The sequence below is a fragment of the Falco peregrinus genome, chromosome 10 (genome assembly GCF_023634155.1).
Source record: "Falco peregrinus isolate bFalPer1 chromosome 10, bFalPer1.pri, whole genome shotgun sequence".
Lineage (NCBI taxonomy): Eukaryota > Metazoa > Chordata > Aves > Falconiformes > Falconidae > Falco > Falco peregrinus.
This window is the reverse complement of record NC_073730.1, coordinates 27,949,818-27,975,156: the sequence shown is the minus strand read 5'-3', so window position 1 is coordinate 27,975,156 and position 25,339 is coordinate 27,949,818. Positions and strand designations below refer to the sequence as shown.

Below are 25,339 nucleotides of genomic sequence, written 5' to 3'. Positions count from 1 at the left end.
TTCTGCTTAAACTTTCTTTCATTAATTCCAAAGTTCTTTTGGCCCAACCATCTCGGTATATGTTTAGCTATGTTAGCTAAGTATGGTTTTCCAGTGTTTTCTGGTATAGACTTTATACCAAACAATATATTTAAATGCTTTACATAACATTTTAATAAACTAACTTTTGAAAAGTCTGTATTGATGTATATTCTGATCTTTCTTGATAATCTATTTCAGGGTGACATTATTATGGAATGGACTACCTCGGAGGTTGCTTTAGCTATTTTAACTCTATACCTGTCATCTCCTTCAGTCTTCAGTTTTCAGCTGGTAACTTCTCTGACCATGAACATTATTATGGGAAGTGGTTATTTAACAAAGAGTAGATTTGACTCTGAATTTCATTGTCATCTAGGTTTCTTTCTCGGTTCAAAACCTGTAAATCAGATTATTTTCAGCTAGAAGTCTTCAGAGGCCACACCAATGCCTTGGCTGTCTGTACTCCTCATCCCCCTTCTGCCGAGACTATGCAGCAGTGGGTGGCAGCAGTGGTTATTTACCTCCTTTACTGAAGATACGAAACTGTAAGAATTGAGAACTATGTACTATATTGTGCAATGCGTGCGAGTAACGTGTCACCAAGACCCAGTAAGCCCCGGCTTAGGGCAGGATCCGCAGACTCCGTTGGAGACGAGTTCTCTTCCCTGGCTGGCGGTGCTCAGGATGTCATTGTGGCTAGGCTGAGACGTTCTGTGCTTGGCTTCTTCCCAGAGTGGTTTGGTCTTCTCAACACTAGACCACTTCTTCTAAAAGCTACCTTAGATGTTCGGCAGGCATCCCTGTAAGTTTTTTAACTACCTGTGTTTATTAATTTCATTCAATTTAATGAACTGTGATGTTTGCTGTAACACTCCAGTTAGAAATGGCGCAACAGCAGTGGACACTTGTGGAGCAGCTTCGGAGGCTGCCAAATCAAAAACTTGATTTACTGGTTATTCCTATCACTGTGATGATGAATTGGGAACAGTTTGTGAATGCACACAAATCCAGGAAAGGTAAGAAGAAAGAAACTTGTGCAAACTTCATTTCAAAAGAGATACTGTCTAACAAAGAAAAAATACTCAACCGAGACAGCTAGATGTTTTCTCAGCTGAAGGCTGCAGGGTTTCCGTGCCTTGCTTTAATAGTTACATATTTGTCAGAGAGTTAAACTAGAAATGGAAATGCTCCAGTGGGTGAACTTTCATATACTCCTAAGGAGACTTTGGGAAGGGACTGTGGTATGGTCACTGTTAGTCCAAGGGCCTGAAGTGTTTGGCTTGTGAAGGCACATATTTGAAGAAGAGACATGAAATGAGGGGTCTGTGCCCCAGTACTATGCCGGAGACACAGAAGCTGCTCTTCTCCACCAGGGTTTATGCACATGAGATCTCCAGGCAGAGTTCAGCACAGTCTGTTGACGATCCAGGAGGGGAGAAACTTGGTCCAAGTCTTTGTCTTCTCCTCCACCTTCCCTTTATGCTTAGTAAATGTAGATACGTAAATAACAAGTTGCATGCAGTTACTTTTTGAAGAGGTTGAAATAGAAAACGCAATTCAATGTTTAATTATGCTTCCCAAGCTTAATACCTTGGGAATACAGATAAGCACATGCAGGCTGGATATAGGCTGTACACAACCTGGAGATCTCCTCTTTAAAATTCTGACTCCTCTGTGCTTTACTGATTCGCCCATGTAGCAGATGGAGTACTCCGAACAGTAACACCCTGTTACTCCATTGTGAAAGGTTCTGGGAATCTAATGTCAACAGAGTGGAATTTAAATATGTTTTTTGTTTCGTTTTGTTTTTCAGCAAGCATTTAAAAGATCCACCAGTTCATCTCTGTCGGAGATTATTTTCCTTGCGGCTTAGCTTGGACACTAATCTCACTGTTGAGTTTACATTTATGGAGTAGGACCTAAGGTTTTCTCCATGTGTTCAGTAGTATGGTTCTGATTTTGCAAGCCGTGTTGCTTAGGATACGTGCACAAGTCGTGTCTGTTTGCACAGCAACAGCAGGACTGGGGTTCAGATGCTGCTAGTTAATCAATCAAGAAGGAACAAAAATAGTTTTGAAGGCTACCGCACTTCTTGGCCGATGCTCAGAAGAGCTGGTAAAAACTGCACTGATGACAGTATTTATTATACATTTTGTTTCATGAGGGGATTTTTAGGAATCGGTTTTTAATTTAGTTATTTTATGCTGCTTTAGCAAATCATGTGTGAATATAATTGTCGTTTTTCAAAAATGCGTGCTCTGTTCCAGCTGCTTTTGTTGCCACCAGCCACCTTTTCATTCCATGTAGTAATGTCCACAAGGTGGTGCCACAGCTAAAAAGTTAGCAATAAATAAGACAAATATGATTTGATAATTCTGCCTGCCCTTTATAACTAACGTATCTGCATCATTAATGAATTAATAATTATTTTAGAAGCATGATATCATCTGCATGTATAAGGACATCACAGGTTTGCAAGCTTGTTTTTTTTAAATCGCTCCTGTGTCTGCCTGCTGTCTGCGTGGGAGCACCACCCCACACCTGTGACAGTCCAAAACCGTGCTCAGAGATGAAGAGGCGGCTCAGGGTTAAGCAGACGGGCTGAGGAAGAGTGTAGAACTGGATCTGTAAACACTTCAGGCCAGCAGAGCTGCGCATGTCCTAGCAGAGCTACCAGTGCAGAGGCCGTGCCCCACCGATGTGTTTTCTCACGGGGAGCACAAGGAGATGTACGCCCAGTCCTTGCAGCAGTACCACAGGAGTCCGCCTGCATCCAGGCAAGCAGAATAGTTCATCCCCAGCTTTAACAAAGCCAGCTTCCACGCAGTCACCCTAGGGTGGCTGTGGCACATTGCAGCCTGATTTTCAGAGCCTTTTCCTGCCTGCAGGGATAGCCAGCTTCACTATTACCCTGCCATATGATAATGTACAGTTGACTATTAATTCCAGAGGGGTACAAAGTGCACAGAGGGACCTGGTATGAAAACAGCTGGATTGGTATATACAGGTAAAATTTAGTAGTAGTAGTAGTAGTCTTTTTTTCTTCAATCATGGTTAGAAAAGCAGCCATACCAAACTGCATTTAGGACAGGGGAGCAACTTTCTGAGCATCTTTCTACACAAGGCAGACTAGAGAAAATAAAAGGCAATAACAGGGAATGTAAAACAAGCACAGGAATTAACCACCCAGTACAGAAAAGTCAGTAAGTTTCACAGGAAGAAGTTCTTCGTGTGGATCTGAACGGCTACACTCTTTTGTAGCAGACTTACGTGTCCCAGAAGAGCTGAAGCACCCTATGAGCTTCTGCAAGAGATAGTCATTTACTCATCATGTTATTTTGTACCAAAAGCAGCAAGAAAAAGGGATAATTTAAAAGCACTGTGTTGACTGTTGCTTCCTGCTGCAATCTGTTTGGTATGGTAGACCTGTATCAGAAAGAGAAAAATAACAGGGTTTGCATAACATATTTTCTCTAAATTGCTACGTTATTATTTTAAAACATACTGAAATTCTAGTGGCTTGTAAGAGACTCAGTGGAAAGTATAAATACCCATGAAAGATGGTCTGAGTCCCAGCTCTAAAGCAGAACGAGAGTCAGAAGTTTATGGAGTCCAATTCTGGAAGCTGTCAAATAACACAACTGCCACCACTTTTTTTTTTTTTTTTTTTTAAAGGATCATATTTTAAAATTATATTTTGAAGTGGTTTACAGTATTTTAAAACTTTGCAGCAGTTTGAACATCTGTTTGGAAAAGTCAGAGAACTAGCTAAAAGTACGAAGTCACTGAACAGGTCAACTAGATTTAATTTCTGAGCCAGTCAGTCCAGGTAGTTAGTTTGGACTAACTGAATCGTGACAGTGGCATTTGGTCAGAGTATTCCTGTAAGATAGTTCTCAGTGTATGGCTGCAGTGTGTGTTGCAATTACAATTATGTAGTTCTGTTTTAGTTTGGACTAAGCTCTTTCTTTGACTTCATAAAATTACTTTCAAAAGTCTGCATTTTTCAGATATTTTACATAAAGAAGAAACGATGCTTAATTCTAAAGGGAATGGCAGAACATCTCAGATGATACATTTAAGTTTCCACCGTGTGTAAAACCCAGGTATGCATTATTTTAGTAATTTAACAACCAAACTGAAATTCTGAACATTTGCCCTTGCAATGTTTACAATGATTTTGCATTCTTGTTGGAAATCCCTGAGCATTTTTAAAACATCAAAACCGTTTTTCCTCTTAAGTCTGGTTTTGTGGTTTCCCATATAGTCAACCGTGAACAAAATATGCTTCAGCTCTATGTCTATACCTAAATCTATATTTAGGTCCCATTAAATATTAGAAGGAGGTTACTTCCAGTAGTCAAAATAAGGAGTCAGCCTGAGCACACATCTCAGAAATCATCCTGCAGATGCACAGCGTTAACCGGAAACAATCAAGAACGGCAGTGGTATCCTGCAGGATGTGTGCGACTCCTTCAGCTATGTGTTGATTTACACAGGGCTGCACTATAGATTATACGTTCTGGTAATTGTGGTATTGTTATTGCTAGGCTGTATCTAAGCGCAGGAAATACATATAAGCACGTTTGAAGTGATAACATCCACCCCTGTTTAAAAGGCAGTATTTTATTCTTGTCAAAAAACTCAGACAGAATACAGCATTTACAAAAGAAAGTAGGCAATTTCCTAATTAGTACTGAGCAAGACTTCTGGGGAAAAAAGCCAATTCATTACAGGAGGCCATAGCCAGCCTTTACAAGTAAATTCACATGAACTTTTATTCTTAATCGCTTTAAAAATATTTTTTTTCAGTATGGACTCTGATCCATGGTCAGGAAGGAGACAGTACAGCTCCATCTAAAAATACACGAAAGATCAAAATAAATTGTCAGTGTGTCACTGAAACCACAGTGCGGGGTTTCTGTTATTGAGAATGAGTAATAACTTTCTAGCTATGTAGAATGCTCTGCTTGGGTAATAATTCTAACTGATCGGGCAGATGATGTATTCCGCAGGAAAATTATCCCATCTAAAATCCTGCCCTGTTCCTTCGGCTCGCTAGGAAAGCCTACCCACCATTCCCATTTACCTGAGTCCCTCTGTGCTTGCTGGTCTAGTATTAGGATTCGGGAACAGGCCTGTTCTCCACCCAACACCCCCAACCCTGTCTTGCCATTCAGGAACAGATTGGCTCCAGCCTTGACTGGAAAAAAGGCATCTGCTCCTGCTGCTGCTCCCGGGATGCGGGATTTGGGGTCATCAGAGGTGGCGTACGTTGGGGCCCTCTCAGAGCCTCTCGCGCCATTTCTCTTTAACAGCATAGGCTTCAGACCTGACCATGCAGTTAGGAAAAATACTGATCAAACCAGGGATCTCCCAAGTTCCCTCCTGGAAGTGGGTATGGATGTGTCCAGAAGAGGGAAGGAGGATCCATTGGAATTGCTATGCCAACCCCTTCTCCACAGACAACATTTAACTGACAAAACATTGATATTATGCATGCTATGCCTACTTCTTACTTTGTTTCACATAGGAAAATAGATTAAACTTGGTCTAAAGTTTCCCTCTTGTTCCTACCAACAATAGAAAATTACCAAGGAAGAGAAAAGTAAGACAAAGATTAACTTTATGGAATAAAGGACAGCATATGATGTTCTTTCAAAAGGCCTTCCAGCTAAACAGGGATGTGGTTTTTAATATTATGAAACATTCTTGCCTGTATTAATACAGGAGGAAAGTAACAGTAAAACTGTGAAACAAATTAATACACCCCAAAAATATAAACCTCTGGGCCATAGCTAAACCTATATCCATACTGCGGCTGATGTCAATTGTATCGCGGGATAAAATCAGAATTAGAGCTGATGCTATTTGATACTTTTCCTGTTCATAATCCTGGAGCTTGCAATACTGTTACAGGTCAATAATATCATGCTATACTGTGTAAACTGTTTTTTAAATCGATTTGTCGAAATGATAGTTATGAGTGAGGTTCTAAACAGACGCTGCAACAAATAATAAAGGATTGACCTACTAACAGGTCTAATGGCGACGTGGTGAGCACATACGCGAAGCAGCCCAAAGCCTAATGATGCTGCACAATTTCATTAACAGCTTTTTGTCATTTCCTATCTAGATTATTTAACATTCAGAGTACATTTGTCTTTATGAATTTATAAATGCTACTAGTTTGAAATTTTTGTGCTGACAGTCAAACTAATGCTGAACAGAACTTCAGTTTTGTCAGATCTCGTATTAGCAAAATTTTGATATAACAGTGTGGTTGATGCCTCTAAGTTAATATTAATATGGCTTTGCGTTTGGGGGGGCTCATTATAGTATTCTTTTGGAAGTGTCACCTGCTTAGGTAAGCTTTCATTTGCAAGATAATATGAAGATATGCTTAATTTTAAATACGACCTTCAGTATTTTCCTGAGTAGGAATCCCTGTCTCTGGTTTAAACTTGTAATATCCTGTTTAACAAAGGAGCAGCTTCAATAGTACTTGGAATACTTAATGTTATGCAAGTTTTCAAAGTGTGTTGCTGGGATCAGGGCTTTAAAAGCAAAGGTCAGGAAAAGATCCCTTCTGGGAGCACCGTAAGATATGAGCCACGTTTCACTTTTTTCTTCATAGGTCTATTTATTAAATAGACCAATAATAACTTTATTTGCATTTGTGTGAGTCATGGGAAAGGAACAAACACATGTGTTCTGTGGAACACCACACCTAACGTGGCTGCAGCACGCGTGACTCTGCAGTGCGTTCAGGCGCTGGCTTTCATTAAGCAGTGAGAGATGCTGCCTGCAGAAATAGCTCGTGACTTCAAAAAGGGGTTCTAACGTCTGTCAATTTCACATATGTTTCATCACTCTTACACAACATCAAAATCATTGTGTCCTTCCTTAATGAAGACTATGGAGGGTCAATTGCAATGGAAATGAAAATACCCGGCCCTACAAGCCATACGATTTGTAATTAGCTCGAGTTATCCAGAGGACGTTCTGTAAGTTCCTTTAGTCTCTTCATTTTGCCTTGTCTCAAATTTGTCTGATTTTGTTTCAGTTTATAAGAGCAACTTGTCACTGAATTTTCCGTGGAAATGTGTATGTTTCAACTGAAGTGCCCTAGCACGTCCTCCTTGTTAAAATCCCGTGAGTTCTGTCGCTTGCAAGGAGCTGCGTGGAGCCCTGCAGCCCTCGTGGCTGTTGGACAACACAGAACCTTCCTCGTCTTGCTTGAACTCTGAAACACCTGGGATACCTTTAGGGTTTAAATGTTTACACGTCTAAAAGATAAGAGTTTCTTGCATTAGAAGACACAGAGTTTAAAGATCAAACTGAGCCATGCCTCTTGCACTTAGCTCTTTAACAAAGCTGCCAGGATGCTGACCAGCGGCCCTGCCAGATGTGCTCTTCCATACTTTGGGTAAGTAATCACCTGGGCCTGGGAACTACTGTACCAGTTATGCCTGAACCCGTTTTTGTAGGTGACACAATAAAGAGGTCAGCATATACCGAGAAAACTTTGCATAGCCTTTGTCAGCGTGCCAGAAGAAATTCCTTGGGATTCAGAGCCTGAGGTTTAATTTCAATTAATGGTCAGGATGCTGAATATTGTTTATTCCACACTAAGGCTCATTTTAAGGCAAAACACTGTCAGCTAGTATTGGCGCAGGCAAAATGATATTTCGTCCCACACAGAAGCCCATCTAGGTACAATCCAGTGTGCTCTCCTGTCCCTGAATGTGCTCTGCAAGGACAACAGGAACAGTGACTGCAACTGGCCTAGGATTCCCTTGCACTTGGTCGTGTGTCAGCAGCCCGATCTAATCAGACAAGCCTGTTTTTTCCACAAAATAAAATTGTTATAGACAACCATATGATGCATTGAAAACTTTGGGAAGTTGTTAAATCAGGTCTGGTTTCACAAAGGAGCCGTATCAAGCCGATTCTCGGTGAGGCAGCGAAGCCCAGTGGGCAGAGCGCTGGGCAGGGATTGAGAAATCTGGGTTCTTTTCCAAACTCTCCTGACTTTTAAATGACCTTGAGCTGTCACTTCTCTGTGCTTTGGTTTCACTGTCTGTATGAGGAAGATAATAATCCTCTATAATGATTTAGGTTGACTGAAGAAAGGATCTGTGTCGGCACTAGGTGTCTCTTGCACTCGCCTGAGCGAGGTGCAGCTGTGGTTAGAGGGCCAGGTTTTGGTCCATACCTCGTGTATCCCAGAAAATCTGGGAAACTTTGGTTCTTAGACTCCTTGCTTTCAGTTGTCTCTCAAACCACAATTCCATGTTAAAGGTCTTTCTTATCTTTCAGACCATTACAAAATAGCTCCGGAACATTTCGTATTATTTAGTTGCTGTATTAATACTCACAGCTCTTACTAATGTTACTGGGAATTGCAAAGTGCCTCTCAAGATCACACAAACGATAACTTAACATAGATGATGACGTATTTTTGACCAAAAAAAAAAAAAAAGTGGTTTGCAATATTATGCTTGAAATATCTGGGCAAAATTTGTATCGGTTACTTTATATTATAAGATATGTCCATTGGACTTTTAATTTGAAAAATCCTGTTTGAAACTGAAAAAGTATGGGTGTTTTTTTTAATTATATCTTGCTTTTAAAAAATTTTGTATTAATATACAACTACAAGTTCTGTGCACAAAAAGAACAGTCTACTTTCCAAGCTGTTGAATGCTTTGACCTCAAGGGCATAGAAACTGTTGACTCATTGTTTTTACTGCATATAATATTAGTCCTTTGTCACATCCAGGGAATGACATCATCTTCTTCATTGTTAGCAGCAGGTTTGAATAATAGAAAAAGCGCACCATTAGTTGTCTGCTGTATTTGCTTTTAATAAATGAATGGGTATCTGGTACCGAGATTCAGATTAGGATTTTTCAGTAATATTTAAAGCAAGTTTGTGCCCAGTCCCTGCAAGGAGCTTTGCTCCTGCCCACCGTCTGCAGGGCTGGCAGGGGCACGGAGCCTGCAGGGTGGATGCCACTGGTGGTACTGGCTTCTCAAACATGATAAGGGGAGACAGAAAGGGAAGAGGCTAGGCACAGAATGAAACAGATCTTTTCTTCAAAGTCAGTTCAGTGAAAAGAATCCCTGAACTTCTGGGAATCGTACTTCTCTGAAATCTAAAATGGTGAAAGGTAATTCTCTGAAAAGAAGTCATCTCTAGGACATGCTAACAAAACAGGAACAGATTTTCTTCAAAATGCACCAGGATAAGTGTTTTATCCACTGCAAATTTGTATTCATGTCTGTTAGTCTTCTGCTCCCTATAACTAAAATGTCTATGTCCTGCTCTCAAAGAGTCATTCCCTGTCAGAGGTATTTTCTTACGCCTGCCTGTTTCATGGAAGAGGGATGCATCGTTACAGGTAGTAACCAGGGTAGTCGTCTTTGGGGTAACTCGCCACCTTCTTCTATGGGATTGTGCAGAATTCTTTCATGGCAAGGAAAATTTTAAGTGTTGCTTCCTGAACCGTAAATATTCCCACTGAAAGAGCATTTACTCAGGGAGAGTTTCCTTGAGAGTCTGATAAACTGCCAAATCCTAATCTGCCTCCATTATCCACTGCCTTTAAGTTTTCCCAGAAAAACATGATGTATTTAACTATAAAATTATAACTTTGTGGTCCCAACAAGATTTTATGCCAAATATAAGTTCCTGTGTTGACAGACTGAATCAAACCGGACTTTGAAAAGCTGAAATCCCTACAGCTGTGAGAGGAGAACCGAGGCAGCAGGCTGGGAAAGTCGGAGGCAGTGGGTTAAGGATCCAGGATTGCTTCATCGTGGAGGCCCACAGACCAGGAGTGGACTCAGACAAGGGGTACAGACATGGAAATGCTTCCTAGAGTGCCAGAGCTAAAAAAGAAAAAACAAACCACACTGTAAAAGGTCGAATTCAGACCAGCTGACTTGGAAGCAGCAGGGACCTGATGTATTTGCCTTTTGGCCGTGGACTTACCTGTGCTGGTGCAGGTAGGGACAGCTGCCTTGCAAGCAGATGGCACAGCTTTGAGCAGGTGTCTCTATCCCAGTTCCTATCCCAAACTTACATTCCAAATTTGGGGCTTATCTGTAGTGAGAAGGAAAAACTTTTTTCTATATGTTTCATATGCTTTTGCCATATAAAGCTTGACTTTTTTTTACAGTCTTCTGTTCCAGTCCACAGTTCCTCTGCAGTCAACATTTCCAGAAGATCTCAAGTAGCATGAATTTTGGTGAGGCTAAATTACTTGATTTCCCCTTACCCTGTTTAGAAGAGGCTTTACTTGGACAAAAGCAGTAATTTCCCTTCATCCCTCTAAAAGTACTGGCCACCTCTAAAGAACTTGGTCTCTCTTTTATGTCACCTTCTGACAACTCATCTGAGTTAAACAGGTTGCTGTGGCCAAATGAAACGCTTAGGAAATAGACCATAGAATTAATTTGCAATAGTAAATCATCTCAGCATCATTTCTCTTCCTCTCGAGGGGAATGCCAGCTCAAGCAAAAGAAAAGATTAACGTAATAAAAATATTCTAAAGACATCCTGTTAATTGTCCCAAGCTCAGATGGTATTGTCTATTCTTTGGTTTTGCACAGCCAGCAAACAGTGTAAAATTCAGAATTTCTTCCCACCACAAAAGTGCAGCCTTTGGTGCTGCAGGATAACCCCTGTCCTTCTGGAAAGGAATGAGCATGCGGTGTGGCAGAGCTTTCATAGGTCATCTCAAATTTGCCCCATTTGTGGATACAGCAGTATGAGTTGTTAATTTAGACATGTCAGCAACTTTAACAAAGAGACTAAAGGTATGTGAACAAAAGGAAAATCACAGCAAATTTTGGAAAAAGAAGGAAATATTTTTTCCTCTGAATATGCAAATAAGGTTTCCCATGTTTGTTTAGGGACAGAAAAGACTTGAGGTTTTAAATTCAGCCAAAATAGCAGCTTTCATTTACAAACACATTTGCAATGTTGACCTCGAATATCACATTCAGTGACAGCAAATCTTGTATGAAAAGTGAGTATATCCAATAAAACTCAGAAACAGTCACAAACAACTGAGTGAAGCACAGCTTGCAGAAAAGTCAGATCTAACACAAGCCTGTCATTCTCTCTTTGCTCTAAAACATCCTTTCCTCAAAACTGAGAAAGTCTCATTTAAGGCATTTTTGCTTGTACGAAAATAGCTGTAAAATATGTAAGAAAATACAGAACGTTTTTTTGCTTCGGTTCGTGTAAACTAATCGGGCTGAGCGATGAGAGTGTTCCTGTGATGCGGAGCACTGCTGGGTACTATGCATGAAGCAGTGTTCCTCCCCTCGCAGGCAGCTCGAGCCTTGCCTATGGATCAGTGTAGAAAAATAAGTATTGACTTATTCACAAATTACTCTTTAGGCACTGGATTCCCAGAAATATATTTGTATAACAGCATCTAGAAGCATATGGATTTGTTGATAATTTAATCAGTTTTTCTTTCGTTTTATGGCCTTAAAGGCACCTTGATCTTAAAAAATTTTGTCGTTCTGAAAAGCAGAAATTTTAGCTCAGCTCTGATGCTCGCTTCCTTCTTCTTCTATACAGATTTTTGACACAGACTCAGTATGCCCTGTTTCATTTTCTTTCAGACTGCCAATTAAGATGTTTCTTAACATTTTATCAGATGAGTTCCCCATTTCTTAATATTTTATCAAACAAGAGGCTAACTTGTTCTCCTGCTTTTATTATTTATGTGTCTTTCCATCATTAAATATTTTAACTGTTGTACAGTTTTTTCACATGTCAGATAAGGATTTTTTAAATTCTGTCATTCTGCAGAACAGTAAGAAGAGAAAACAAATCAGAAGTTTTATCTGATTGTACCTTGGCCAGGTTTTTCTGTGTTCTCAAAAAGAACAGCGTGGAGCTTAACTTGCTCCACAAAAAAGCTTTTTTAGCTTTGAAAATATTTTAAAGACATCTCAGGAAAGCCAGACCCAACACTAAGAGTGAAGTTCTGCTCATCTTAAAAAAAAAAAGACTGACATTGCTTTACCATGGTCCTATCTGACCATTTAGGATCTCCTGGTATTTAATCTGCATTACATGAATTGAGAAAAACTTACTAGTAGAAGCCAAAATATGGGCAGAATTTGACCCACCGTAATGCTTCCTATCACTCTCCATCCCTGACATGAGTGGGTGATGAAAACTGCCCATAATTGTGCTTTTGGGTGCATCCTGATATGTGGCAACCTGGGAAATGCTGATGCTGTATGTTAGTTAGGTACTAGCCCGGGGCGGGCGGGGGGGAGATGTGTGAGCCTTCACATCAGGGAATTTTGCTGTCTTTGAAGTGTAAATTGAAACTAATATTGTTAGTGATAAGTTCACGGTGGCTGTGGAAGCCTACAGGTTGTGGTAGGGCTTGTGTGTTTTTATAGACAAGCCAGAAGAGGCAGGCAAGGTTTGGGGCAGGCAAGAAAGTGATACTGCCCTCCTTGCATGGTACTCTTGCTAAAGGCAGAGGATGCTGCAGATTAGTTCTGAACATTGAGTAATCCAAGAAAACAATAGGGGTCTGAAAATACGAAAGTTAGATTTTAATTATTTTCTGTCTCCTTTATTACTTTCTGAAATTACCCTGCAAAGATCCAGCACCTAGGCCTCTGGGAAAGCTGCTCAAGCTCTGGGAAAAAGTCTGAGGAAGATGTTCTTCAAAATAATTTACCATTTCGTTTCCTCAGAATGGTAGAAGCCAGATACAGCTCTTCCGCTCCTCTCAGGCATCCCCCACAGATGCCTGCCATTTATAAAAGGCACCTAGCAACAAGAAACCCTTTTTGGTTAATAACTTCTCAGTGCTCCAAGAAAGCTAGTATTCTTATTAATTAAGGTATGTACCCACAGTGATTTCTCTCTTTTGGTACCTCCTGTGCAGAGTTACTGCATTGTCAGAAATAAATCCAGTCTAACTTGTGGGGGGAAAAAATTGGATTCCATCGTGTGTTTAATATACCATTATGAAAATGGTATATTAAACTCAAATACTTCAATTGTACCATTAGATGGTGTCATTACGTGGCTTGCTAATTGATAGGTTATTCAAACGGACGTTATAATTTTAGACTTCTTAGAAGCATCCATATGAAGAATTTCCAAAGTTCAGAGAAGTAAACTGGGTGTTAGGAAGGAAAAACATTTACTGAGAATATTTCCTAATGCGTGTCACTGAAAAATCGTTACATAAGTGCTGTGTGCATTCCAGGACTCGGTGCTGGCTATTTTTAATACCTGGTATGAAAGAACTTCCTGCTACTTTTTCTCTTTGAAGGCTGCTTTGTGGTTCATTAGATCATGTTGTCAGGCCCATTTTTCTGCTATCCTTAAACCTCATTTTTCCTGCTAAAAAAAAGTGAAACTGTATCAAGTGGAAGGAGGTGCTGAGCATAAAATGCCAGGGAGAGTCAGGTACACTATGTCAGTGTTGCGGTGGTCCCAGAACGCAGCACTGCCAGCTCAGGCTTAATATTAAACCTGAAAAGAAATCTAAACATGCTGAACACATGCACTTTCAAGAAAAGCAAAAGAACTTGTATGCCAAACAACAGCACCTAGCAAGAATTTTCAGCTTTGTGCTTATGAAGACAGATATTTTATTTTTTATTAAATTAGATTAGTTTTAATTTCATACTGTTCTCCATGCAGTGTTATCACAGGTCACCATTTTGACCATAATTTATATAATCGTAATCATTAACATAAAGCATTTTGCTTAAATGCACCCTAACTTCTTCAAACATAGGCTGTGCAAGGTATTTCAGAATATTGTAACTGCACAGACAGTTTACAGCATTAGTGTAATTTTGCTGCTAAACTCCTAGAGGGAGGCTGACGAGGGTGAGGTGGCCAGAGGGACCACCACCATTTTCACCTCCTCTGACTTCCTGCAAAACAAAGACCACAGGACTTCCTGAATTAATTTCTTTTCAAGCTAGGGCACATCTTTTAGGTAAACATATAGTCAAGTGACATACAACCCATTCGATCCACTAGAAGAATTTGAAAGTATTAATTTTGAAGACAAAAGAATAATGGATGTACTTGCAAATTAACAGGCAGTTCATCGTGTATTAGCAAGGGCTTCCGTGACTCCCTTTTATCGATAGTAGAGAAATGGAATGACAATTTCAAATGCAAAAGAGCACTCCAGGTAACTGCTGCAGCCCTGACCCTGCTCCTGCAATCTCCAGCAGGGATGCAGCGGAGCGTTTAAGCCAGATGACTGGAGCAGGTAATACCCTGGGCTATCCAGCCTGCTGCTCTGGCACACATTGCCATTGCCATTGCCAGGCAAGGGAATTTTCCACCTATGGAGCAGCTCCCGACTTGCCTCGGTGCTCAGTTTGTGGATGAAGGCGGTCAGTCAGCAGCGGGAGGTAGGGAGCACCCCTGGGGCCTGTTAGATTCTGCTTTCCCTGGGGAAGGGGACGGGGACAAGGGGACCTGCTTTACTCTGTGGGTGTAATCCATCAACAGATGCGGAGCACAGCCAGGGTGTTTGAGAACCCCAGAGCTAACAAAACATTTGGACTTCCCTTTCTGCTGCTTTGATGCTCTCCCAGAAGAAGCAATTCCTTCCCCCCGCCCCCCCCCCCCTTCCCTCTGCTGTCTCCATAATGTTTCATCTCCATAGAATGCTTTTTGATCATCTCTTTCTGCACTTCTGTAGACCTTTCAAGTTAGTTTTGTTGCCAAAGAAACTGCTCCAGCCCTCAATCCCAGTGCTCCCAGTCTCAGTCCCAGCTCACTCCCCCTTCACATTGGAGCACTCTGTCTGGATCATAACCTTTCTTTTTCAGAGGAAGTGTCTTCACCCAAAAATGTGAAATCTGACTGGATTCTGCTTCTTTCAACAAAGTTATTACTAAGAAATTCATTACTGGTCACTTAAAAATCTTCCACATTCAGGCCAAAGCGATGGAACTGCTCTGCTTGATCTTGTCCAGTGCTTCACAGTAACATCTTGTTTTCAGTTGCTTGTAACTGTTTGGGCTGGGATTTTCCAAGCCAAGCATCTGCCCCAGGTTTCATTTTTGGCAGTTCCCAGCTAAACCACTGTAGTCATTTTCATGGACAAGGTTAAAAAAATATTTTGCCCATATTAAAAAATAATAATCCGGTTGCTTCATTCGGAAGTGTCAGCATCCCCATGTCTCTACAGAAGGCATTTGAAATGGAGCACCATCACCAGTCCAGCTTCACCCATGTACCTTTTCAGCAGCGACTGGGAATTTGGCAGCACCGCTGCTGTGGTTTCACAGATGTGCATCCAAATGTAACAAAGCCATGAGACTCCATAAAATCTCAGTTTGCACGTGATCAGTTAAGAATTGTTAGCTGTTGGCAGCTAAATTTTCCAAAGATCAGCCTGTGCTGACGGAGCCCCGCCCTGCCTTCGGCTGCTGTCTGGCGTGCAGGCACCACGTGCAGCTTTTCCACAGACCAGCCCAGGAACCCAGCACGCTCTTTGCCCAAGGCAGCAGGCAATTTCTCTGCAATTTCTTCTCCTGCCTGCCTAAGAGATCACTCTGCGACTTGTGCGCTCCTCCTGCATGCGATGTCTCCCCTTCCTCTGCTCTGCCCAGGCTGCAAGAGAAGGAGCGCGGATGGCCAGGATGAAAGAGTTTGGGAGGGGGCCTGGAAGCGGCAGAGCATGGGAGGGAGCAGGGAGCAAGAGGCAGGAGGAGGAGATGAAGGCAGTAGATGCCAGGGAAACGACTGTTACTGACCAGTGCTAGGATTTCAATAGGGCATCACAGACAGAAAGCAGTTGTAGAAGCAGTTCTTCATTATTCAAAATAATAATAATAATTAAAAAATTATACACATATACATAATGAGATTCTGCTAGGCAATGGGGAAAGGGTATGATACATTAGGTAAGGAGGTTAATAAGCATAATGGAGATGAAGATAAGATGCCAGAGGAAATAATTAAGAACAAATAAGAGGGTGGATGTGGAGATGAAGGAAAGGAAGCTAGGAGGTGAAAACAGGGCATGAAGAACACAAGAAGGCAGGAGCCAGGGAATGGAGGAGTGGATAAACAAAGTGTGGAAGAGCCAGAGCTGGGAGTTACCTCAAAACAGCACAGAGGAGGAGGAGAAGGCAGGAGCCAGGCAGGAGGACGATCAGTTAAGAGCATCAAGGGAGAGAAGGAGTGTGAGTGCAGACTGAACTCTAAGAACAGGCTGATTTTTTGAGTCAGACATCAATGCAAATTCTGATTTATCTGTAATGGTATAGGAATAGAAATCAGGTCTGGCTAGCATCTATAGCCATGCTTTTTTTCTTGTTAGAAAGCTGCTTTATCAAATATTCTGGATCTCTTGAGCCAGAGCTCCAGAGCTGAGGTGACCGCACATCGCTATCTGTTCACTTTTCAGGCTTCCTCTGACATTGTTAACAAGCATTTGAAGTGCCTGAAGCACAATGTGCTGCTTTTTTAACCACAGGAAAAACTATTTCTGCAAAATAATATTTGAAAATATTTTAAGTAATTTTGAAATTATAGGTAGGGCTGCCAGCAATGCCTCTCGCTGGCAGAGCAAAGCCAGGCCCTGTGCTGGGCTTGATGGCCCTTCGCTGGGGGTGTTTGCCATCCAAGGGGGCTTGCACCAGCACCACCATGATGAGGCATCATGCTTTATCACAGGGATGGGCAGCGCTGCCTCTGCATGTTTTTTCTCCCCCTAGCTAGGAACAACAGCACCTGGAAAGCGGGGCAGAGAGAGGTGGAGAGGGCTGGGTGCGCTGGGTGGCCTCTACGTGCCCACGGGCAGAGCAGAAATGGAGGTCACTGGAGCAGAAGCCAGGGAGAGAGAGCAGCAGCTGGAGGTGGAGAGGGAGGTGTCCTGCCCCGAGGTACTGCCAGAGCTGCAGAGACACCAGAGTTACACTCTTAGAGTGATAAAGGAAGGGGAAACAGTTATATGTGCCTCTAATGTGATGATTCAGCTTGCAAGCTGGAATTTCTTTAATGTAAATGGCAAAGGCTTCCCCACCAGCAGCACGTTTGGTCTGTCATGTCCTCTGTCAGCTGGAAGGCGAGCTCTGCAGAGCTGAGCTGCTTTACTTTCCTTTTGAGAATGAAAGTAGCACTGCTATCAGAAGATTAAGTTGTTGGTATGTATCAGGTGATAGGAAAAAATACTCTGAAACTGCAAATGGACTGACAATATACTTGGGAGTTGCAAGTGTTGAGCTGCTGTCTGTTTATCTAGTTGTCATCTCGATAGCTTGAAAACCCCAATTACACTCCTAATAACAGCTCCTGGGGTAAGGCTGCTGTCACTGCTTGGTTCCTCCTAAAGATGCAGCAGAGCTAGGAGCTGATACATTGACCCATTGCTTCTTGAAATAGATCTCTGTTCAGATTCTGACCTACGTCCCAGCTAAAAATGCATTCAATCTTTTCTTAATTTGTAATAGATACTTGTGTACATTACAAAACCATCTCGCAATTTGGCAAATTAAGCTGTCTGTGGTTAGCTCTGGAATTGCAGAGATATTGCAGTGCACTGCAGCATTGCATAACGAGCTTCCCCAGACTTTGCCTTACTCGAGTGAGTAACAGCAATCCTTATCTCCAGCGAGCATCAGATTCATCCCATTTTTGAGAAAAGAATTAGTATCAAATATACGATGGGCATGTTATGCCTTGTGGCTGCAATGTTTTTTCAATTAACTTCTCTGAATATACCACAATGAAAAGTGTCAGCTTTTTGCCTCAGAGGCCTATAATTAGATTAAATGAATACAGTTAATTATCTACTACCTTCTTTACACAAAACAATATGTTCCTATAAATTAAAACGCTCTTACAGGAAGGAAACTGTTAACTCAAATATATGCATACAGCGCTGGATTGTGAATACTGTGAATATATCGTGGTGTAGCACAGCTTTTTGTCTGCAGCCCTTATTTTGCAGGAGCTAAAACAAATTACATCTGAAAAATCCACAGACATCCCATTATTCAGATCATATATGTTGATGCAAGGAGGTGATACTATTAAAAGTTACAGTGGTCATGAAACAAATACACTTTTCTCTTTCACAGATGTTCCCTATAAAATTTGCTTAAGAGAGATTAAATACAGCTTTGTTTGTGTACCTACAGTCACAGCCTCAGGGACTATGGTCTGTCCAGATAGAAAGCTGCTTTTTCGAGCAGAGTTCACTTCTCCTTTCAGAAAATTAAAAAAAATCCGTTCTGTAGGAAGTATTCACAATTAACAGCTCGCTTTCCAGGCCTGCTGGTATTCTAGCTAGTGTGGACTGAAAATCTTCCCTGCCTGTTCTCCAGCCTTACTAAATAGAAGCAAAAGTTCATGAGGGATCAATACACTCGCACCCTGGCATGCCCCATGTGGAAGTGCAGCTAGTCACACGGTGGCACATCCCCTCGGTGGTAACCTATCCGAAGCAGAAAGCACTCTTTTTCACCTGACAAAGCGTGCCCAAATGTCCCTCTTTCCACCAGAACAGATATTAATAACTTCAGGCCTAAACATGCCATCCTCCCTCATCAGAAAATTGTATCAGAATAAGCAGCCCTTACTCCGGCCTGCAGTACATGCTGCATGTAAATGCGATGTGTACCCAGGGTGGGTCTTGTGCTTCATTAGGGTCAGACCCCCAAAAGCTTCTGAATACTCAGTGTTCCTACAGAGCATTGTGTTTTATTGTGGCTGGTGCTGTGTATCTTTTGCTTTAAACCTTCATTAGCTCCCTGTACAAAAGCGTTCATTAAAATATCATTGTGTTGATAATCATCTTAATGTCGAGGAGCAAGAGGGCTGTGTTGCCACGTAAATGCTGCCTCTTTTTTCCTGCTCTGGGGTGTAACAGGAGAAAGACAGACCATCTTGATAGGCACTATCTGCTCTGAAGGAAAACTTCCACCAGGGAACTGTGAATTGGTTTTAACCTTTTAGTGGCTGCACTGGGAAGCAAAATGTTTCATCTTTCCTACACAGAAGGGAGCTTTTTTTAAAAAAAAATTTAAAATAGTCATAAATACCAGTGGTCCTCCTAATTACTTCTACAAATATCAGAAAGCAGTGACAGAGGAACAAAGAAATGCAACGGGAAACATGGTTCAGTGGTCTTGTACTTCCCTGAAAAGCTGATTATACTTTTGGCTGATTCAGTTGATTTCAGAGGGAATTGGCCCTTTTGGGCAGCTGGAGGGTCGGCTGGGCCAGCGGCACAAAATGCACCGTGGGCTGAGGAAAATAACACAGGGTCCTCTGCCTGTCCAGCTGAACTGTGCCAGAGCTCCGGACTTGGTCCCTTAGCCCCTCGGTGTCCCTTGATTTGGAGGATTCAGGGAGCCATTTTAGCACCAGTTTAAAAATAGAGACATTTCCCTTATGCTTTTGCAGGTGCCTTGCCCCATTCCCTGCTTTCCCCGGATGACTTATCTTTTAGGATAAGCACTAACAAAAGGTCAAGGTTATTCTAAAGTGCCCCACAGAGGAGGGAGCTCTTCCTCCTGGTTCCTGAAGATGAACCTCGCACAATTGTAACTGACACCAGGCTGCAAGGTAATTCAAACGTTCTGGGAATATGTACGACATGAAAGGCAGCAACCTTTAGCACTGCAAAACGTCCCTGGCGATTTGTACTTGGTGCTGCTTGGAAATGCAAGAAGCCATCTTACCACTCAGTGCCATGGCAAGAAGTTAATTTTTTTATTTTTTTTTTTCCGAGTGGGGCTCTGCAGATGAGGTCCGCAGGGCACGGCTTGGCACCGCTGGCGATCGCAACCGTGCCATGTCGTTTATTACACCCGAAGATGAATTTCCTCGCCTTTGTGACACAGCAACCAAGAAGCGCGGATTCCCCCACCCCCGCCACCCGTTCGCCTGCCTCTAATTTTCAAACGTAACAAAAGGTCATGCTCTGGCCGGCAGATACACCTTGCTTCACATTTTTTAAGGAAACCTGGAAATAAACCTGCTTCTTTCTGTCTTTTGCGTCGCTGCGCTGGAAGATGATGCTTCTGCATCCCTGAAATCTTGGGGGAGGGGGGAGGTGGGGGGAGCCCCGAGGTGCAGCGGGAGCGCCGCCGCCACAGCCCGGGCCCCAGCACCAGCTATGTGCCATAACACCCCCCCGGCGAGCTGCGGGTCCCTTTGCTGTACTCACTGCGGCAGGGGGCTGCGCAGGCATCGGGGGTACGCTGAGGAGGCTCCGGTCCCGGCTGCGGGCAGGGAGGAAAGGGAGGGAAAAGGGGGCGGGGGGGGGGGGGGGGGTAGGGGAGAGAATGGGGAGAAAAAAATAAAAAAAAAGACGGCGCAGTGCGGGTTGCGGGCGGCGGCGGCCGGGGCGGGCGCGGAGCGGCGCGGAGCGGGGAGGGGGGCGCGGGGCGGCGGCCGCCCCTGGGGCCCCTGGCGGCGGGGGCCGAGGCGAAGCGGTGGCAGAGCCCGCGGAGGAAACTAAATAAATAAAATCAGACTGTTATTTAAGGCGCGTAAATTTAAAAATATTTGGACAGGAAGAGAAAGGGGAGAGGAGCCGCAGGAGACAACCTAACGGTTTCGGAGCGCGGCGGGGCCCCCCCCCGCCCCGCGGCCCCGCGCCCCCGCGCCCGCGCGCGCTCCCCGGGGGCCGACCGACCTGCCCCGCACCTCCGGCGGCCCCGACCCCCCCGGGGAGCCCGGCGGAGCCCTCCGGGAGCACCGACATTTTGAATGCGTGTGTGGCGGGGCAGGCGCTGCCGAGGCTCGGTGAGGAGCCGTCCCTGCTCTGCCCCTTCCCTCGGCTCTCCGCTCCGTCCCGTGTCCCCCCGCCATGCAGTGTCACAGCCCTCACAGAGCAGAGCACCAGCTTTCCTCCCCTCGCCTTTTTTTCCAGGGAATTTCAGCACTTTAGTAAGCGGATAATCGTGCGTGGCTGCTGCGGGATGCCCGGTGGATCGCCAGGTGCGCTTGCGGCAGCCCCTTCCCTCTTTCAAACGCGAACGGGCGGTGGGGTCCGGCCGCTTTAACCCTTTCGTGGCGCCAGGGCCGCGCTGCCCTTTGCTGCGGAGCCGGTTTCTCATCCCGCCACGGAATGAAGCGCTGAGCCCCTTCTTCTCCCCGCACTGAAAACAGGCGAGAGAGGCTCTTCGTGCGCTCCAACGTGCGGCCGTTCGCGGCCCCGGCTGCCGAGCGGAGCCCCCCGCCGCCCCCCGCCAGCGGCCCCCTGCCCGCGCCGCTCCTCGCGCCCCCCGCCCCCCCCCCCGGGGTCCCGCTGCCGCCGCAGAGCCAACGCTGCTCGTTCCCCCTAGGATCGCTTTAGGATCTGCCCCTTTTCCAAAGGAATTCCACGGCCCCCGCCGTTGTTCCGAGGATGATTTAGAAACAAAGGTCAAGTGCGACAGCTTTGCTCATCCGTGTAACCGAAATAGGGGAGAGGGCTCCCCCCCCCAGCGGGGTCCTCAGGCAGCCCGCTCGGCGGGAGCCCTGCACCGCTACAATTTATACTCGATTTCTTCACATTTTTCTCGGCTTGCTCTACTTGTTTCTATGTATACATCTCATCTCGATACTATATTGTTTACTGCCCATTCCGGGGCTGCTGCAGGATAACTCCTGCTCCTGCCTGGCAGACTTACTTGTCAGTTGGTTTATGTCTCAATAAAAGCTCTCAGAAACATTTCGTTCCATCTTACAGGCTGCAGCTTTGCATCTCCGGGTAAACGTTACCGTCGACATTTTCACAAATGTGTGGATTTGTAAAACTGGGCTTTTTGATGTTGTCAGAGCACTGGGGGGGAAAATATCACAACAGTAATTTCTGAAACCACATCCGATATTGGAATGCTTTTGCGGGATAAAGATTCCCTGTTGGTGCGGTTTGCTTTATATTATCCTCTCCCCTCGCTCAGTACATGCAAGAGCTGTTGCAGGACCTCTGCCCCCCCCCTCCCTCCCCCCCCCCCCCCCCCCCAAGCAGCTGGGCACGGCTTCTCCTCTGCAGACCCGGTGAGCTGCACCTAACCCACCGCCTCACTTAATTCTTTGGCTTCCCAGAAGCTTTTGGCAGAACCTATTAAATTCCTGGGTCAACGGAGAAGAATTTTCTCTTTCGAAGTATCTAACTTAGGAATTTCAATTTATAATATTGTTTCCGATAACTGGCTTACAGAGAACACGCAGCAGTGAGAGCAAACAGAACATAACTTTACACCGGAGTGAGCGCTGCCCCGCGGACGCTGTAGGCTTGGCCCTGGTGTAACATGCCCTGGCTTTACACGTGAACTTCTGGCACGCAATAAAAGCCGCTATTTCTGACTAGGCGGGGCATTTCTCTCGAAAAAGCAGTTGGTTTATTAAAGCCACTACTTAAGCTCCGGTTTAGCATACGTTAAATGCTGAAGGAGCTCAGGACGGATCTGGGATGAGTTTGTTTTTTTTTCAGTAGCACAGGTGAAAAATGAGAAGGACGAATATTACCTTTTTGGTGTGCACCTCTGCTGTAGCAGGGAAGGGGAGAAATCCTGGTGGCAGCGCGGATTCCTGCTTTCCAAGAGGAGCGCAGGGCACTGGTTGCGGAGAGGGAAGAAGCTCGGAGCATCCTCCGGGACACGAGGAAAGGGAGGCGGGGAGCAACGGGGGGTGGCTGGGGTTACCTCACCTCGGGGACCTGCGGATTACGTTGCTCGGGTTTAATATTTCAGGTGGTTTAAACGCTCTCGATAGCGGGTATTTTGCGGGTTATTTCCCCAGCCGTGCCGCGGAGGTCAGCGATCCCTGGAGCCCTTGTGAGCAGCACATGGTAACACAGGCGCGCAAGGCTGAGTATTTCACAGAGGTTTTTAATCAGAAAACACAGCAGTGTGACAGAGCGGATAGCAAACGTGACAGACAGTTTCAGCAAATTATTTTTTTACTTGAAAACGGTAGTAACTGATTCTGTAGGGCTAAAATTTTTTTTTTAAGAGCTAAACTCTAAAACTAGTGTACACCCCCTCCTCTTTTAAGTGCTATTTGAAGTACTATCCATTTCGCATTGATTTAACACCTTCTATTTTGCACAATTAAAATTTAGACTATTCAAAATAAAGCACTTCAAACTGCCCATCTGTCCCACAACTTGCTCCTGTACAAATGTTAAAATTTTCATCCTAAACTCTTCCCTATACGGTGCTGAGCATCCTTAGCTCCTGTTGCAGCTGGAGAGGTAAATGAGTTTGAGGGTGACCAATGCTCTCAACCGTGTTGCAGTGTAAATGTTCCAATAGTTAATTTGTGTTTTAGGTGCAAGCAATAACATAAATTCCCGAATAGCAAACATGCTGCTTCCTAAATGTCACTGTATTCAAATGCTCCTGTTTCGTGAGATGCATCTGTCGTTAAAGTAATTTATTTCCAGGCAAAACAGCTGGTGGAAAGCAAATATTTCTTAAAGAGCATCTAAACTGCACTTGGCTTACAAAGCGACCAGAAAAGTTGTTGCCTTGCAGCCTTCCCATCCTCCTGCCTCTGACAACGGTTCTCAGCTGCTTGTTTTGAAACTAGAAAAAACGCCTCCTTCAGTGCACAGTAAACACGAACTACAAAACTGAGCTGTTTAAAACCTCTGGCAATCCAAAAAAACACCACTTATACTGTTTCTGGTAACTAAATTCAAAACCAGCTCGGTGAAAGTTTAAATACACAAAGGGGGAAAGTGTCATCTACATTTAGAAAGTAAGTGACCTACTTCTACAAGCTCTTGTTAGTGTCAAAACGCAGCAGCTATTTCCCAAAGCCTCTAAGCGCCGTCCTCTGTCCTCAGGCCAAGCAGCCTTTGACTTCAAGCTCTGCCCGAGCAGGGAGATGCAGGTTTTCCCTTGGGAGGCTGTTTGAATCCAGAAGAGGGTTTCAAACTCTGCAGCCTGCCCCAAGGAGCAGGGGGGTGGGTTGGGGGTGCGGGGAAGGGAACGGGGGGGTGGGGTTGCGCATCCAGAGGTGGGCGAGATCACAGTCAGCTATTGCCTCTTCTTAAAAGTCCAGCAATATTAAGCACGTGAATATGTAGCTCTTGTATTAATGGCTTAACTGACCTAAAATAAATCGTAAAAACTTCATAGTGGAAAACTAGGTATGAGTGACCAACATATACATGGCTGAGTCTGTATTTCGTAAATGGCAGGTGGCAGAAATTGCTGGGAGCATGGATTTAAACCATGATCCAAAACCCCACCTCCAGAATTTCTTGAGACTTAAACTATCAGCTGTTTAAAAAGAAAAAAAAAATAATAGAAAGTTGCAACGCCTGTTATTAAAAAGGAGGAGGAAAAAAAAAAAAAAAAGAAGAAGAAAAGAAGATGAAGGCGGCTGAAAGCCTTCATGTCCAAAGGAGAGCACGTCCGGGCTGGATTTAATTCATGGCTGCAGGGAAGAAGCTGCTGTCCTCCAGGAGCTTGACGACGGCGGCTCTTTTGTAGAGCTTGGCCAGGTCGTAGGCGGTGGCCCCCCGCTTGTTCTGGTGGCCCACCTTGCACTCGGCGCGCGCCAGCAGCAGCTCTACCACCCGCACGTGCCCCTCCCGCGCCGCCAAGTGCAAGGGCAGGTTGCCCTCATCATCCTCAATGTTAACATCAGCCTTAAACTCCAGCAGAGTCTGCAAAGTGTCCAGAAAACCCTCTCTGGCTACATCATGAATTACAGCGAAGCCAGTACTGTCTTTCAGGTTGGGGTTGGCACCGCTAACGAGCAACCTCCTGGCAATTTCGGGGTTCCCGAGTGTTCATAACCTATGAAAGAAAAAAGGAGAGTTGAATACCGCGGGGAAGGGGGCGGGGGGGTTTGCTTCAGCACTGGGCTTCGATCCCCAATTTCTTATCTCCGAGTATCCTCCGGCACAATCCTCATTTAAAACAGACAGAAGAGCGCCGCTAGAAAACTGATGCTACACCAGAAAATCTTTTTTTGTTTGTTTGTTTTGTTTTTTCTTCCCCTTTCCCCCCCCCCCCCCCCCGTATTTTTTACTAAACTCGGTGAAATTGTGAAAGATGTTATCATTTCGGTAGTAATAGCTTTCTGTCTCAGAGAGATTCATGCCTGATATAGGCGGTGTAAACTGGGGATATAATAACTTTTTTTTTTTTTAATGTAACGTGAGTTATCTCAGTTTTTTAACGTATGAAAATTAAGTATGGGTTCGGTTCTATTTGTCTAAGGATTGAGACACCTTTGCATCACTGTTTAATCTCGTTAAACATCAAATGTAGGGTCTCTGAGGAACAGATATTTTACCTCAGCAACCAGCAAATGTAGAATGTG

General features: G+C 44.1%; 1 protein-coding gene and 2 long non-coding RNA genes across 3 annotated transcripts in view; 1 reads left to right on the top strand and 2 right to left on the bottom strand.

Annotated features, from left to right (window-relative positions):
• Positions 1-219: 219 nt before the first annotated feature.
• Positions 220-20,341, bottom strand: LOC129785221 (uncharacterized). The gene is made up of 3 exons (XR_008748902.1): positions 20,235-20,341; positions 10,022-10,132; positions 220-9,918 (listed from the first exon to the last, which is right to left on the bottom strand). It is a non-coding gene; the product is annotated as an uncharacterized LOC129785221 (long non-coding RNA).
• Positions 9,796-20,211, top strand: LOC114010555 (uncharacterized). Its single transcript, XR_008748903.1, has 4 exons — positions 9,796-9,883; positions 10,209-10,277; positions 19,469-19,630; positions 19,797-20,211. It is a non-coding gene; the product is annotated as an uncharacterized LOC114010555 (long non-coding RNA).
• A 2,530-nt stretch (positions 20,342-22,871) lies between the features above and the next one.
• CDKN2C (cyclin dependent kinase inhibitor 2C) overlaps positions 22,872-25,339 on the bottom strand; it is a 5,578-nt gene continuing 3,110 nt past the window's right edge. Inside the window, 2 exon segments of the mRNA XM_055814786.1 lie at positions 22,872-24,799; positions 25,039-25,044. Of these exon segments, the coding sequence (XP_055670761.1) occupies positions 24,435-24,799; positions 25,039-25,044 (371 nt within the window). The 3' untranslated portion in view covers positions 22,872-24,434.